We start from the raw sequence: 17,296 nt of genomic DNA on the forward strand, positions 1-17,296 counted from the left end.
ATATATATATATATATATATATATATATATATACATTTTTTATATTATTTATTATGCCTATGCGCCAGCAACAGCCAGGGTCAGAGGCACTATGTTTTCTGGTTGTCCGGCCGTCCATCCCATTCTACTGAATGCAATATACCTCAGTAATGCCTTGAGGGAATTTCCTCAAATTTGGTACAAACGTTCATTTGGACACAAGGATGAGCTGATTAGATTTTGGTGGTCATAGGGCAAGGTCACGGTGACCTCATGTGTGGAGCCAAGACTGTGGTGCATGCCGGTTTGTGGCAAGCATGCACTGTCACTCAAAGCAGCACGCCCTCAGTTATGCACCACTTCAAGCCTTAGTAAAATTTAAACAGATGTTATATAAGAAATCACTCCCCTTACAGTTGCCATGAAGGAGGAATTAAGCTATAAAGACCAAAACCGTTTTTTGTATCAGGCTGTAAACATGTTTATTTCTGCTGTAGTGTTGGACATTTTAACATGACTCACTTTTGGAGCCAGCCTCAAGTGGTCATTGGAGGAACTGCAGTTTTTGACACTTAGGTGTTGGCTTTATTTTTCAGCCTCTGATGTTGCAACTTGACACATTGGCCGAATCACACAACAACCACGAAGTCATTCACTGCAAGAGTTGACATCATGAATCAATTACCACGCCTTCAATATCAATATTGCAACTTTGACCCCTTCACTTTTTTATTGGCTCTCTTGCATGATATAGACTTTAGTGATGATTTGATCTTCATGCGCTAAAAAATGTTTAACAGTTTGAACCGGATTGAAGAATATTATATTTCCTCACTTGGGGAAAAAAAAAAAACAGTGGTGGCACCGGCCCCACTGCAAATATGGCTGAAGGGGTTGTGTTTGCTTATTGCTTTTTCAGAACCAACACAAATACGTAATTTGCTCAGGGATGTTCAAACCTTTGCATACATCTGCACATAAATATAAGCAGCAGTAGGAAACAGATTATAACAACTAGTATTTAACTAGTGCCTGGTTGAGACTACAAAATCGCCGTGTAAATCGCGGGCTGTGTTATGTAGGGTTTCCACTGAGGATAGTGTAAGCTGCTGGCTGGTCTGGTGCGTTGCTCCAGTGACGCTGTGTGGCTGCATCAGCGCATGGTTGCAACGCGACAGCTCGCAGAGACGTTTCATTTTTTTTCCGCTGCTGTTGTTATCACATTGGGTCTGTCCTACGCTCCAGAATGGAGACCAAGCCGGTCATCACCTGCCTTAAAACCCTCCTCATCGTTTACTCCTTCGTGTTTTGGGTATGTTGCTTTTCGTTATCTTTTTTTAATCACCCTGCAGAAAATGATCGCAATCCATTTTTTGTTTGTTGTTGTGCGTGATGAGCCAGCATCATCATCATCGACGGAATTATTATCTCGTCTCAATAAACGCTAAATGATCGACGGGGCTCGCCTAACGACACCTCATTTAGGGTTAAAGATATGCATTTTTACGTCTTTTATTATGTAACTTGTGTTAAGGTTACACATATTTGGGCTGTTGGGCGTCAGTGGTGTCAGTACATTGCACACATAGCATCATGGTTGTTGTCAGTAAGCGCGGCGGAGGATTTTAATATCACTGCAACGATTTAAGTCTGTCCGATAAGACCAACGTTAAGGGCCTAGTCTGTTCGATAAGGCCCGTTTACAGCCCATTTCTGACCACATACTCCACATTTTGGGGTCGTTTCTATATATTCTTAAAGGGACCTTCCACCATTAGTATATACTCATGTATAGATATTGGTGAAACGTAGCAAACTAGTAGATTTACTCAAGTACTGTAGGCTACTTAAGTATTTCAATTTATTTAAGTATTTACACTTTATGTTAATTTATACTTCTGCTTCACCACCTCTCAAAATGGAATATTGTTCTTTTTACTTAGGATTAAAATTTTATATATAAAACCCAGTTCATGAAATATTGATTATGCATTAAAGAATAAACTGCCCAAATGTATATAAATTATTTAAAATGATCTCCCTCTGAACAAGCTAAACTTAAAAAAAAATTTTTGCTTAGGCTACATTTTTATTGTATGATTAATAATCATCAAATGCATATATGTAATATATATTGTATAAATAAGTGTATTGTGTATATATATATATTCAACACTGACAGGAGCCATTCCTCTTTATAATGAGTACTTCAGATATTTTACAATTTCTTACTTTTATATAAGTACTATTTTGAATGCAGGACTTTTACTTTCAATGAAGTATTTGCATATTGTAGTATTACTGCTTTTACTTAAGTAAAAGGAGTTCTACTTCCACCACTCTATATAGATAATCAGATCTTTTACTTAATTAAAAGGGTATAAGATTGTAAAAGAAATACTGCATTACAAGTAGAAGTCCAGTATTCAATATCTTACTTTTTATAGTTTTATTGGGAAAATAAGTAGTTGAAAAGTAGCAAAGTAAAAGTACTCGCTACGCAACCAGTGTTACATTGCTATTAATTATACCATTGGATTATTATTATTGATTCAGTAACATTTAAGTTTCATCTTTATGTAGTAGCTGGATGCAGTATAACTAGTTTTACTCATTTTACAGACTCTTGGGTGGTTTAACTCACTGTATTACAATGTATTGCATTTTATATGCTCATTTAGGTTTTTAACACCTGAATCTGAAAAGTAACCAGTGACTATAGTTACCAAAAATTGTAGTTGAGTTAAAAAATATATATATTTTCCTCTGAAATTTAGTCGGTTAATAGTAGAAATTTGCATAAAATTAAAATACTCAAGTATTGTACTTGTACTTGTTCTGAACAGAGTAAACAGTACAGTGGTGGTTATACAACGGTATGTTGATAGTAGCGCATGCTTTCATTAGATAGATAGATAGATAGATATTTTATTTATCCCCTAGGGCAAATTCATTAGTCTGCAAATTGATTTCTCAATTAAGCAATTAATCATTTAATCTATATAACCTTAAGAATTTCCTTCAGCCTTGGCTGACATCCTCAAATTGTATACTTTGTCTGGCCAGTGGTCCAAACAGATATTTAGTTTTCCATAATGTAATGGATGGTGAAGAAGCAAATCTCACATTTGAGAAGCTGGATCCATTTGAAACACATTGAAACTTGCAAGGTTAATTTCATTGATACAATGTTTTGAACTACAAAGTCTTGTCAGGCAAACGTCCATGTGAACAAAGGATGAGGTTATATACTGCACACAGGCAAGAAAGTGACTGCTCCGATTACAGTAAGGATATTACTTGATACAAAATAACACTGCGTCTTCTCCTTTTCTGTTGTACATTGTTTTTATCTTGCCCCTGTATCCAGCTGGGGTTGGGTCTGTGCACAGTCCACCTTGTTGGCTTGATGTTTATTTTACCACTTTTACATGCTGTTTCACTGAGGAGCAAAAACATCAGACACACCCTAAAATATTACTCAAAACAGCACCACAAACGCTACAAAATTTATCATGGAGTTCAGTTAGTACCTCTGGATTTTTTTGCCAAGGTCTCGTGCTGCAAAGCTTTGCTCTGATTTGAATTTATAAAAAGCTGTATTCACCATGCTCAGCAAGCAGAATATAACCACATTCATTTGAAGAATAGATTCTGCCCATCTTTTCACTGTAATTAAAGCTCTTTGTAACAAGTGTCCTTAGTATTTGAGCCAGCAGATTACTTGAGTTGTCTCAGCTACTCAAACTAAATACATTTGGTTGCGAGTGCTTCCAATTTTGGATAAATGACTTTGAGATGAACTTGTGAAGTGAGGGGTGAAATAGCATCTTTTATTCCCTGTGTGCTTTTCGGTGGTTTGGATGTGCTTGTGTTTACCTTTCGATTACCAGTTGAGTCTTCAAATATGATGTAGCGTCCATGCAAGCAACAATATGATTCTAAGACCACATATCAGCCAGGCTAAGCAGAACAGTGACTGAATTTAGAACGTTTTTGCCCATAATTTTTGACCACAGTTGTGAGTTATAGGCTCATTCCTGTGTGATACATTTCTGATAGCAGCCAAATATGGCCAGAGTGGATTATCTAAATGGAACATGTGGAAGAGGTTTATCCGTCTATAATGTGTTTAGGACATGAAGAGTGCCTTCTCTGTTTTTGCTACATTAACCCTAAACTGTTGGAAGTGAAAATAGCCTCTTGATACTTGGCCATGGACAAAACCTAGATTAACCTCTATCATTGGGGAAGAAAGTCCTGGTGGAAACACAGAACTGAAATCAGACTTTCAGTTAAGATCTGTAAAAGAAGAGCTGTGCTGTGTGTCCTCCTGCTCCGCAGACATGTGCCAGTGTCATAGATATGAACTTTTATATTTAGTCAGGATTGGATGGTCCTCCAGCCCTCCCCGTGCATCCACAGCATCAGGTTTCAGATGTCTGAAGCGCAGAAGCGTCTCACAGTTCACTGGCTCTCTTCAACCCTGAGGGTGAAGCATGGAGAGGGCACTGGCACCAAGTTCGAAGTGGGAGAGGTGCCTCAGTGTCAGGCCTCGGTTTCACTGTCATCGGCTTGTCATGGCAAATAATGTCTTAAGTGTGAATATGTGTGTGTTGTCATACTTTACACACAGGACGGTGAAATGAAGAGCAGGTGGCAGAGTCTGCGTGGTGTCCTCGCCAGCATATTTTGTCATCACACCTTCTGTTTCTTTATTAGGCCCGGGTAGGAGGAGGAGGGAAGAGGGGTGACCTGTTTTACACTCTGTGCTGTAACCAGGGTGGCTGGGCAGGCATTGAATTTCAAACAAAACGTGCGGGAGGAAGGGGGCTGTTTGGAATTCAGCAACAGACTTGGAGTCGAAATGACTTGTCCCTGCTCCTTGGACTTGATTTCCCTGTTGGCTTTAAAATGAACACTTAAGCATTGACAAGATGATCCTTTATTTGTATGAGGCAGCAGTTATTAGGGGGAGCGACATTTTGTGGCTGATGATGTAGGCAATAAACAGTGAGTACATCGTGATCAAGAGCACTGTTGTCTTAAAAGACAGTCCGCTTAAGCTGTTAGAATCACTGTTAATAGAAAACAGTAGATGTCATTACTTACAAATCAAATCATCAGACCGCAGTCCTTCAGTTCAGCTGGGCAGGGGCTGAAAAGAGGGGATACTTTACATTAGTTGATAAATTGATTAGTCAGAAACAGTCAGAAAATTTGACAGAAATAGTCTTGGTTATTTTGTAAACAAAAACATTTGCTGGTTCAGGCTTCTCAATGTAGGGATATAATGCCTTTCTTTGTCATACTTGATAGTAAACTGAATATCTTTTGGTTTTGGACTATGGATAAGACAAATCAAGACATGTGTAGCATAATCATTTAATCCAGACAATAGTCAGTAGACTAATCGATAAAGAAAATGATCAGTTGTTCCAGCCTTACTTTACATTGAATTACATTAATGTGGTCGACACTTTTTATGGTTGGGTAATAGGATCCTATATACTGTGAGATGATAAATATTTCTGTACATTAAGAGGTTTTGACGTACCATTTGTACCTAATTATATATCTGAGTTCATTAGACCAGTGTCTCCCAATGTTTTTTAACTCATAGCCCCTTAAAACAACGCTTTGTCTACTTGTGAGCCCTCGTCGAAGATCGCATTTGTATGTTGGAGGTGGCCACCTCAGTCAAAGATTCACATTGTGCTGTTTGAATACTTTTATATCAAAGATGTAGAATCATCAACAAACAAAATACACACCAAGCTGGAAAGTATTTTATATATTATCTCAAGCTCCAGCACTTAAATTTGTGACTAAGTGCAAAAAACACTTTATACATACACTTATAATATGCGATGATTTACATCATACATGTTTATAAAGCATTAGAATCAATACTGGTAGCACATAGCAGCTACAGTAACACAGGGAACAGCAGGATGAGGATTCAGATAAAGAGATTACAAAGACATTAAACAGACAACTCTTGAGATGATCATAAATAGAAAATCTAGTGGCTCTCACTTCTCACTATGTGTTTCACCTGCCCACAGGCTGTCAATAATACCTTTTTATAGGTTTTGCTTACATAATAGAAACCACAGCAACGTGTTTCTCATAAATACGAAGAGATAAATACATTAGCAGTATTGTGGGGAACCAGTGCAGACCTGAAACTATTAATTAATTAAATATTTGATCAGAAAATTAATTGATTTCACATTTATTTTGTTTTTTGAGGTTGCCAAAAGTGAAGTAGTTACTGCTTTTAAATCTAAATATTGTATGGCTTTCCCAGTCCTCTATGATAGTAAACTGAATATCTTCAGGTTTTTAAAATGTTGCTCAATCAAAAAAAGCAAGTTGAAATATTTCTTCTCTTTGTTTTTTTTTTTGGTTTGTAAATCAAACAAATAATTGATAATGAAATTTATTACTAGCTGCAGGCCTTAACTAGTGTATCTGTAAATTCAAGACCTCGCTGTAGCTTATGCTTTCTTCAGGAACTGGCTCTCAGTGTGTTTTATTGTGCGTGTTTTCTCCCAGCCTAACCGTTCTTATCATCTCGGCCTCAGCTGAAACTCATTGCACTTGTGTGCCAGTGTTGATAGGGAAATCCACATGTGGATGTTTGCATGAGCAACGATCGAGTTTAGTCACGTAACACAACAGCCACAGTGGATATTCTCAAACTACTCTCACTGTATTTAAGTATAAAAGAACTCCTAATTAAGAACTGCAAGCAAATTCAGAACAATGCAGCAGTCAAAGGACAGGCAGGCTGGAGGCTGGCGGTTTATCATGGTGAAAAACCTTTGCCCAAGCGTTATGTCTACACCCTGCCAACGGGGCAAAGAGTAACTGTTGTTAGCACAGTCATTAACCTGCAGAGGCTGATGTAAGCTATAGTCTCAGAGTGAACTTAACAGTCAAACTTTATGCAGCAGAACTTGTATTTTTTTTTGTATTGTTGTTTATCACTGCTGTAATTTTCTCACTTTTACATCACATCAGGCCTGATGATATTGTTGACCAAGAGAGGGAACTTTTCTTCATCATTATTTCAGTCATGTTAGCTCATTTTCCACTGAGAGCTGAGTGTATTCTATTCATCGGTTTTAGCGGTTACAACGTGAACAGAGACATTTTGTACAGACTGCTCCCTCTCCATAGTCAGAGGGCCTGGCCAGCAGGACGGCGAGCAGCCTCCTCTTGGAAGGAAGGAGGTTAGGATGATGAGTTGGCCCTTGCTCGAGTCAGATCATCAGCAGCCGTTCCACACCCCACTCTCTTTCTGATGCCAGCAAGACATACCCAGCTGAGACACACGCCGCTTCATCTGCCTCGTACAGCACGCTCTTTTATCCGCAGCCTTCATTTGAAATGCTAAGAGAGGCGCAACAGGAGGAAGCGTCTCGCCTCGGATCAAAGAGCTTCTTTGATTTGTCCCCTTTCTTTTTGTCTCTCTCTTTCTGTATGTGTGAGTGCAGGCATATTCATAAAGCAGGTGATCGCTATCCCGTACTCCTGATAAATTTGTGTCTTCTGTCTGCCATCTCCTCCTCCTTACTCTAATTGCTCTCCTTTCTTGTTCCACCTTGATCTTCTTCCTCCTCCTCCCCCCTCGGCACGCTGCTAAAACACAGCTATTGTAGTATCGCAGAAGTGCACAGATAAAGGCCTGTTCTCTGCTTTCATTCTGTTTCCTGTGCTCTCTCTCTGTTACATCCTTCTCTCCAACCCCCACCCTGTAGATAACAGGAGCCATCCTGCTGGCAGTGGGAGTATGGGGGAAGTTGATGCTGGGCCCGTACATCTCTCTGATCGCCGACAACTCCACCAACGCTCCGTACGTCCTCATTGGCACCGGGACCGTCATCATCGTTTTTGGCCTGTTTGGATGCTTCGCCACCTGCAGAGGAAGCCCATGGATGCTGAAGCTGGTGAGAGGCTGTAGGAGAAAGGGCGGAGTGTTATGTTGCAACGAGAGAGAGGAGTGTTGTAGATGCTGATTAATTAGCCTCAGGTCACATGATAAAGGGAATAATGGTTGACCTCTATCATGCGGAGAGGGATCAGAAATCCAATAGATGCTGCAGGGCACTTTGGTCGGTTAATGGTGGTCAAGTGGGTGTGTTGAAGCGTGTATGTGTGTGTGTCTGTGTGCAAGCATATGCAAATGATACACATCTAAGGCAGAGGGTTTTCATGCAAACTATGCAAATCTCGCTCTTACTTCTTCTCTCTGTAGTATGCCATGTTTCTGTCGCTTGTCTTCCTCGCTGAGTTAGTGGCTGGGATCTCTGGATTTGTGTTTCGCCACGAGGTCAGCATGCAGTTCACCACATAACAACCTTTATAAATCTAACACAAAAGCACCAGAGCACTCTTATGCCGTTAATGTGTGTGATTGTGTGAATATATTTGCATGCCGCAGATAAAGGGAACCTTTCACAGGACGTACACTGACGCAGTCCTGAACTACAATGCTGAGGATGAGGCGAGCCGTGCTGTTGATAACCTGCAGCACAAGGTAAGTCCCTGACATCATCAAGGTCCGACAGCTGATAAACACAGAAGCTGGATGCATAAACTGCACATCTGAAAGACAAAGGTGGCAATTCTGCATTTTTCTTCTTTATTGTCAACAAATTCCATGGAAAAAAAAATAAAAATAATTGGTTATCATTTTATGCTACTAACAAGTATCGCATGTGTAGCCAAAGCCTGATGCGGCTTTTGTCTGTGCTATAGATCTCCGCTGTTGTCCAACTGTTAAAAACTCATCAATGACACAATCCTGCACTACAGTAAAAAAGGGCAGTTTAGTTTATTTTGAGACGTTTCCTTACATGTAATAAACTAGCACACCAAATAGGAATTGATCTGCAGCTCAAAATAGACCCCAACAAATCCTCTATTTACTGTCTATTTGATTAATGTTTTCAATTACTACTTTAAAAAAATTGAAACTGTTTTTGACCCACTTTTTAAAGATTTGCATCTTCAGTAGGAATGAATGGGTTTGGGTCTTAAGCGCCACATAAAAGGAAATATTGAGAGACCTTACACATTGTTGGTTTTGGTATAGAATATAGATATATAAGGCCAGCCTTATCTGTGAATTCTGATGTGTTCTCAATGCTCTCTCTTATGTTTGTTTTTAGCTGCGTTGCTGTGGCGTGTATAACTACACCAGTTGGTTTGGCAGTGTGTATTACCCATCCAACGGCATTCCTGCCAGTTGTTGCTTCAACTCCTCTGACTGCAACCCAGAAGACCTCCGCAATGCAACTATAGCTCCAAACAAGGTCTACCACCAGGTCAGTATGTTATTGTATTGTCTATGAGCGCATATGTCATCAGTCAGCAGATGACTGTATTTACATCTGACAGGTCCTCATGCACTTTTTTAAAACCATCTCCCTCCTCCACACACTAACAAATGCCTCAGATACTCTCCCAGATATCCATCTTACCCCTAATTTGTACATATAACATGTCCCTGGACCCTCTGCGAACTAACCTGCCCCCTGTGTTTCAGGGCTGCTATGAGCTGGTCACTTCATTCATGGAAACCAACATGGCCATTATTGCGGGAGTGACGTTTGGGATCGCCTTCTCACAGGTAAGAGTTGATGCTGTGCAAATAAAAGGTGGCATGTGTGTTGTATCAGTATAAAGAAATCGTTAACGTGTTTGAAGTGGAGGCATAATTACTGAAAACAAACAAGACACTTGCTAAAAATATCAACGGACTTAGTCATATTGCATTTTGTATTTTGTGCTCACAGTTTGGATTTGATAGGAAATGTACTTTACAGGGAAATTCCATTAAGTCAGAACCAGTGTACTTTGAAAAGAATAGGCAACTTTATTCCCCCTCCTTTTGTTTAAAATGGAACCTTATATTCCCTTGACACAGTGTACAGTGTAGTATCTGTATTATAACACGTTTTCAGCAATTGTACATATTGTAGAAAAGTACATACTTGTAGCAATAACCTTTTTACAACAGGGCAGAAAAACAAGAAATTACATCTTCATTTTGAAAAAACTAAATAGTCACTTGCACAGTTTTTTATCTCCAATTAACCAAAGCCCTTTCCTGTGTATCTGTCAGCTGATTGGCATGTTGCTGGCCTGCTGTCTGTCCAGGATCATCACAGCCAATCAGTATGAGATGGTCTAGCTGACGTGACGTGGCAGGTGAGAGACACTCACACACAGGCAACCACACATAAGTAGAGTTAAAGCTGATATAATCAATATTTTTATATCAATGAAGAATTAAATATATATATATATATCACTTTCAAACTCAAAGCATTTTAGTGCCTTTCACCACTTTGTTTTGGTTTGTGTCACGTGGCTAGAAACACATTTCCAAATACATACAAGTGTTAATTCGTTGGCCGCAACATCTTTTTAAGTTGATAATAAGCTAATGTGTTTTTAGCTTGTGCTGTTGTTCCCAAGTGGCCAAAAAAAAGCAATGAATGCAGGTTTTATTCATTCATAGATACTTTTTTCTTTTTTTTTATGTTCTCTGGTCCATCCCTCTGTTTGTCCATCCCATTCTCGTGAACGCGATAGTTCAGTAATGCCTTGAGGGAATTTCTTCAAATTTGGTACAAACATTCACTTGGACTCAAGGATGAACTGATAAGATTTTGGTGGTCAAAGGTCAAGATCACTGTGACCCTACAAAACACGTTTTAACAATAACTCAAGAATTCACACGGCAGTTATGACAAAATTTCACACAAATGGTTCATATTTTATGTTTCTGGACAAACAGGGATGTAAGTTGAAGCTAGTCTGAGTGGCGGGGTCATACAATCACAAAGCACTAATTCTAGTTTCTATGTGTTTCTATCTTTTTAGGGAGATGAAGAGAAGAAGCAACAAAGAGCCTTGAAACATGACGAGTAAATTCCCGAAACACTATCACACGTCTGAATTGGAATTTACCTCCCTCCGTCTCTCTGCCTGTGATCTTAATGTAATATCTTAATGTATCTTATTGTAAAGCACCATTCCTTGACTCACTGCTGTTGCATCAAAGCTTTCTATACCACACATCACACTGCCGCTTGATGTAGAAGTTGCTCATTAGCACATATCTTGGATCAGTACAGCCTACAACAAGCAGGTAGACCGGAGTTGTCTGGGTCGACAGCGGTGTTGGTCTCAGATAGGTGATTGGGTGCAACTTGGCTTCTCAGTTGGATGCAGCATGCTCCACCGAACGTCATCAGAAGGCTACTGCACATCTTTGTACAGAATGACATTACTAAAGCTTGAAAGTAATACTTTAATAGACGGGTTTAGTTTTGAATTTGACTTTGCTATTGCTCACCATTGTATATACCTATGGTTGTGACATTTTGTGAACTGATTGAGTACCAGGGATGATATTTTAAGTTTTTATGAAAAATTTGGAAATCGACAAAGGAAAGAATAGAGAGAGCTGTTGGAGTATTTTTACCTGTAGACAAAGTGCGATATTTTTTTTATATTTAATATTTAATTTAACTTAATTTAGTACCGGTATTAGTTTATGGCTTTAGTCTAGAATAAGACCACAGATACCAAATGTGACTCTTTCCTGTCTATCCTCCCACAGTAACATAAAATAATAGTAAATTTTACCGGAACTTACACTTCTTAATACATTATAAATGATATTTAATATCAGTTCATTCGTTTTACTGGGGAGGAGAAATATATTCATCTAGCGAACAAACAAATGAGGTCACTTATGTAACAAATCAGTTACTCTTTAGACTGAAGGTCCTGTCACACCAGAAAGTGAGGAACGGACAATAACTTCACACAATTTATCCAAAAGATGGATTTGTACCATCAACTCCTATCTCATAATTGTCTCTAAACTATTCCCATTTTGTGGAGCAGTTTATATTATAACAGACGAGGAGATTAGATAAAAGTGGATGGTGCAATTCAGCTAATGTGTTACAACAGACCCTTCGCACTGCAGATATTTTTGACTTGTCAATGTAGAGAAATCATTGGTGTAAATAACAACATTAATCATGGCTCCATTCCTTTGTGTCCCAGTAAGCATGCACAATACCAGGACCCTAAATCTGCCTCACCTAAATGGAACACAGCCATCGTTTATGCTTTTAATTCCCTGTGCTTTTCCTGCTTTGACAACTCAAAATATCTGTCAGTAAAATTATCTATATCTTCCTCTGTTTTGGACTTTTCTCCCTAAAACAGCAGTTGTTAATGGTCAGGACAGCTTGCTGTTGGTCAACATTGTAAATTCATGTGTTAAAGCTTAACAGAGTTGAAGTTGACTCAAAGTTTAAGCACAGCTTTAAAATGCGTCAGTTTTAAATGCTGGTGTGACCGGGCCTGCCTCAGTTTGCTAAACAGATAGTTGACCTGAACACGTTTCAAGCAAAGTCCAAACGGCCACGCACGAAGGTGGATTGGAAAAACTCGCTGTCCAATCAGCATTTTGATTTGACACTCGATTTTACACTCGATTGTCAGATGAAAAGTAATGGAAGAAGTTGTGTGAAGAATGAAGAGAGATTGAGACAGAGCTTTAAATCCTAATTGTTAGATTGGCGGTTTTGGAAAGTTACAAAAATGATCAGACGTGGCGCCTCCCCATTAGAAAGATGTGTGCAAGGGGACAGAGTTTCGGATGATCCAACAAACACTTAATATCAAGTAGTAATGTTTTAGTCCTTGTCTTTCTTGTTTAAAAGAAACAGGAAATGTCACGATTACGCTTAAAATAGCAGTGAACAAGAGCTGATTTTCCTTTCTTTCTTGCTGAGGTGTAGTGATGTAGGAGTGTACCTGACATCACTGTTGGGTGTGGTCACAGTTGCAACAAAACAAAGATGTTCAATGTGACAGAGTTCAGCAAAACAGCACTTTTCAGCCTGCTCGTGTCATATCAAATCATTAGGGCCGTGAAATTCTTCTAATTGAAAGCAAAGCCAGCTGCCTGCTACAATGAGAGAAGTCGACATTAGAGATACGCGGGGACTCCAACAGTGTCCATCTAGTATTTACAGTATTCTATGTAGTGCATCAACATGCCTCCATCATCATCACCATCTGTAGATATGTATTGGAAATGTAATTTATATGATGTAATGTTTCTCATTCTAATATGCTAATATATAAATGTTGTGTCAGAGTTTTGATTCCGCACTTTGTGCTGTTAATCTGTATTTGTTTGATAGTTTATAGGAAAACATGCACTGACAAAATAATCGTGGCCAATGTTTTGTTGAGAGTAACGTGCAACATGTAGCTGTTTCAATTTAGCTGTATACTCATTATGATTTGGTTGGCATTACGTTTACAGTTTCACCAAGTGATTTTCTATCTCTCTTTCAGTGTGTGTGATTTTTTTTTTCATCATTGTTTGACTATCCTCTTAACCCTGTGTGTGTAGTTTCCTTGTATGACGAGGTTTGTGTGTGTGTGTGTGTGTGTGTGTGTGTGTGTGTGTGTGTGTGTGTGAGAGAGAGAGAGAGAGAGTGTCTTGATTTTGTGGCTCCTGTTATGTTCAACTTTAGTCAGTATTTGGTTGTGGCTTTTAAAAACCTTATTGCGTTTAAATTTGTACATTTATTTAGTGAATGTATGTTTTCCAACACGCTAAAACTTATTTTCCTCCCTCAAGCTTATATTGTCCTGTAAATACTAAATTGTAATACCATCCAGCGTACACATGGGGTCACCAGACACTCAAAATGCACCATGCTGTCTACTATTGACTAAGTCACCATCAGTGGTCTTATTATCAATAAATATACAGATAACAGTTGTGTTTAGCGTTTACTTCTTTTGCTATGAGACAGCTTTGTACATTTTAAACATAGAGTTAAATAGGTGTCTTATTACATGTAGCCTATTTAACAAGGCTGGCTTGTTTGAACTGCCTGTGTCATTCTGACATTAAAACCCCTCACAAGGCTTCATCCCACTGCGCTGATGTAGTGGCTGGGTTAAAATATGAACATTGTATTTTAATGACTTATCAATAGTTTTATCATTTAGAGAACACAAAAAGTGATTATTTAAGCTGTCCCCACACTTAAATCGGGACAAGCCATATCTTTAGCTTCAGGATTAGTGTTCGACTTGGCTGCAAATGACAAAGGGAGAGACTAAAGAAGATGGACGTTGGGTCTCATAAAAATCAGAAAAACAATTCGACAATTAAAACAGTGCTGTTTTATTTTTGTAAACTTAGTCTTGATATATAAAATAGAGTAGCTGACAAATTCAGACTGAAAAAATACCTTGAATGAACATTGAAAAAGTCAGTGGAAGCTAAACTGAGACTAATTTCACCTTTTATTCGGATCCAAATGGGGAATAAGCTTCTACTGTTCACAAAAAAACCCTGTATTGCCAAATGATGGAGAGACATCCCGTGAGCCAGTTGGTCATCAGCCTCATCTCCTCCAAAGAAAACAAAGGAAACTCCAATGCTGTGGAACAGTCGATACTGAGGGAAGAACTGACTGAATAACTTCAACCCAACCTGGACAAGCAACCCAGAGGAAACAGGCAGTCACTGGCTTCTTACGAGAGGTAAGGCAGAGCAACACTCTCTGCTACACGTTGCAGCATGTGTAAGGTTTTTTGTTTGTTTGTTTGTTTTGTTTTGTTTACCAAAAAATAGCTCAAACAACAAGAATTCCACACACTTTAACAGCAAAACAAAGTGATGTTGCCATAAAAGCAGAAATAAGACCGCCTGAGGGGAAACCAGCAGAACACATGAAACTGTAAAGCAGTCTGAGATTTATTTTAGCTCCTTTCTGCTCTTTCTCACCCTATCACATACTACACTCTTGCTCAAACTCATAGTCTAATATAATTCCTACCTTCATGGAGGTTATAATGCTCAGTTTTTGTTGAAACTTAATTGAAGTCTATGATCATTAGGTTTTACATAGGCTACTTTGTAATATTTTTTATATCTTATACTAACTTTATTGACTTTTTTTCAGTTGACTTCGCGAAGCAAGTTTTTAGCCCTCGACTTGATCACAAACTGAATATCATCGTCATCCACGTGATGGCGCTTAAGCATCAGCGGAAAACGGAACTGTGGCGAGAGAGAAAAATAAGGCGAAGCGGCATGTGTCGGAGATAGAGCAACACACACACACACACACACACACACACACACACACACACACCCTCCATCCTTATTCGTCCGCATCTCCTGCTGCGCTCCTGCCGTGGACTGCATCCGAAACAAGGCCGGAAAAGCGGTGGGAAGACGGCGCAGAGACCACGGGGAGACCGCGCTAACCGGGCTCCCTCCAATCTCGTTACGCAAATTACCGGCAGAGCGGCGCGGCAGTGGGTCCGCTAATGGAGCGTGCGTGCCTCTGGATCCCGCGCCCTGCCTCCTCCTCGCCCCCGCCTCCCGAATACACTTAATGGGTTGTAGGCTGGAGGGAGATGCCACCGGGAAGCGCTTGCCTATTACACACGTACATACATACACACACACAAATCTGGGCATAGACACGTTCAAGTACAGCCAAAAGATGACAAAAACAATCAGCAGACATTTTTAAATACAATATAACATTATTACAATAATGAATGCAAAATAAATTTCAGTTAAATGTATGACTATAAACAAGGCTGGATTACCACAGACAACTGCCCAAGGGCCCCAAGCCCCAGGCTTATTACATTTCATTCGGGTCTACATAATTTAATTAATCGATAATTTGTCTGAGGTATCAACTATGACTGGTCCTCCGTTCTCCATCTAGTGGCCCCGCTCTTGGAGAGGAATTCAGTCAAAATCTAGTTTAAGCCCACTGTTTCAGTTTATGTTGAGCTCATTTGTTGTAAAGTTGTCCTTTATCAAATTGCTGCCATTGTTTCTCTGTGTCCAGACTCCAGCAATTATCACAGAAAACCTTGGGCAAGGTCGTGTTAATCCATCATAGAAGAACTGTGAAGCTGCAACAATCATTTTCAAGATCAGTACATCTGAGAATAATTTCCTTTAATGTTAAAGAAAGACTATCAATTATTAGACTTGTTGCCAATTATTTTCTGGCAATCAACTAATCACTTATTCAACTAATTATTCCAGCTCCAGAGTACAGGGTTTTGGGTGCTTGGGGGAAATAATGAAACTGCTGTGTATAGTGGGGGTCAACCAATTTTTGCACCCAGGCCCCCTGGGTTTTTGAAACATCTCCCAAATTCCCCAAAATAAAGACATGACCTCAGAGTCGGCAACAATATCACAACTCATCTCAGATTACAGTGAGTTGTTCAGTGTACAGTGAGGTCCCACATTTGACAGTTTTCCTGTGTTTTATTTGAAGTGTTGATATCCCTAAGAAGATAGTAGTTTTACATTTCCTCTCTCCGGCTTCTCTCTGGAGCTCAAGTAGCAACAGGTCAGTCAGCCAATCAGAAGAGAGGAGGTTCTCAGCCTCTCTTCTGATTGGCTGACTGTTTTCTGAGTGATTGAATAAAAATAAAACAGGTTTCAGGTAAACAATGAGAAGAACCGAATCCTGCAAGGCTGGATGGTGGGTCCAGATGGGCGGGGCTTGGGTCTTTACTGAGAGTGGCGACTGCTTTGTTGTGACATCACAAAGTTACAGAAGTCCTTAGGACTTGTTTTAAGGCTCAGTTTCTGAATAAGGGGTGTGTGCATTTCTCTTTGGACTGAGTGCTTTGATACTTTCACAGTATTAATGTATTATAATGAAAAAAGACAGAAATGTCACTTTATACTACATGGGATCTTTAAAACTTATAAAGGAGAAGTCCTGGGTTTATTAAGACACAGGTGTGTACCATTGTAGTGTCACACATAGTCCTGCTGATGTGCTACACTGAGAGCTGCTCATCATAAGTCATTTGTTTTAGTGAAGATTACCAGTGGCTCACATGGCTCAGTGTAAAAGGAATGTGTTTTTAAATGGAAGTTTCATAACATTAAAAATCATATTAAATCTATGACATGAATTACTGCTTTAATATGATCTTATAATGAATTTGAGTTTCAAAAACTTGCAGAGGGAGCACTAAAGCTTCCTCTCCTTCAAACACACACACACACCATTTGAATCCTCAGTAATACCTCATTTATTACCTTATACAGTACTATAGCAGGCCCGTCCCACTCCACCCCTTTGTTTGTGATATGAGCTGTTGTCACTGTTGTTGTCGCAGCTGCTGTTGTTATAATTGCTGGTGCTGCTTTGCCTCCAGCTTCCCCGCTGAACTCAGACACCCCTGCCTCACA

The 17,296-nt window shown here is 39.4% G+C and overlaps 1 protein-coding gene across 1 annotated transcript; it reads left to right on the top strand.

Annotated features, from left to right (window-relative positions):
- Nucleotides 1-979: 979 nt before the first annotated feature.
- tspan7 (tetraspanin 7) lies at nt 980-13,816 on the top strand. The gene is made up of 8 exons (XM_087169713.1): nt 980-1,291; nt 7,749-7,937; nt 8,246-8,320; nt 8,432-8,527; nt 9,162-9,317; nt 9,539-9,622; nt 10,118-10,203; nt 10,882-13,816. The coding sequence occupies exons 1-7, from the start codon at nt 1,226-1,228 to the stop codon at nt 10,184-10,186; spliced, it is 735 nt and encodes a 244-aa protein (XP_087025839.1). The 5' UTR covers nt 980-1,225; the 3' UTR covers nt 10,187-10,203; nt 10,882-13,816.
- The last annotated feature ends 3,480 nt before the right edge of the window (nt 13,817-17,296 follow it).

Source organism: Seriola lalandi, unplaced genomic scaffold (genome assembly GCF_002814215.2).
Source record: "Seriola lalandi dorsalis isolate HSWRI2012SDOR001 ecotype SW California unplaced genomic scaffold, Sedor1 jcf7180002054908, whole genome shotgun sequence".
NCBI lineage: Eukaryota > Metazoa > Chordata > Actinopteri > Carangiformes > Carangidae > Seriola > Seriola lalandi.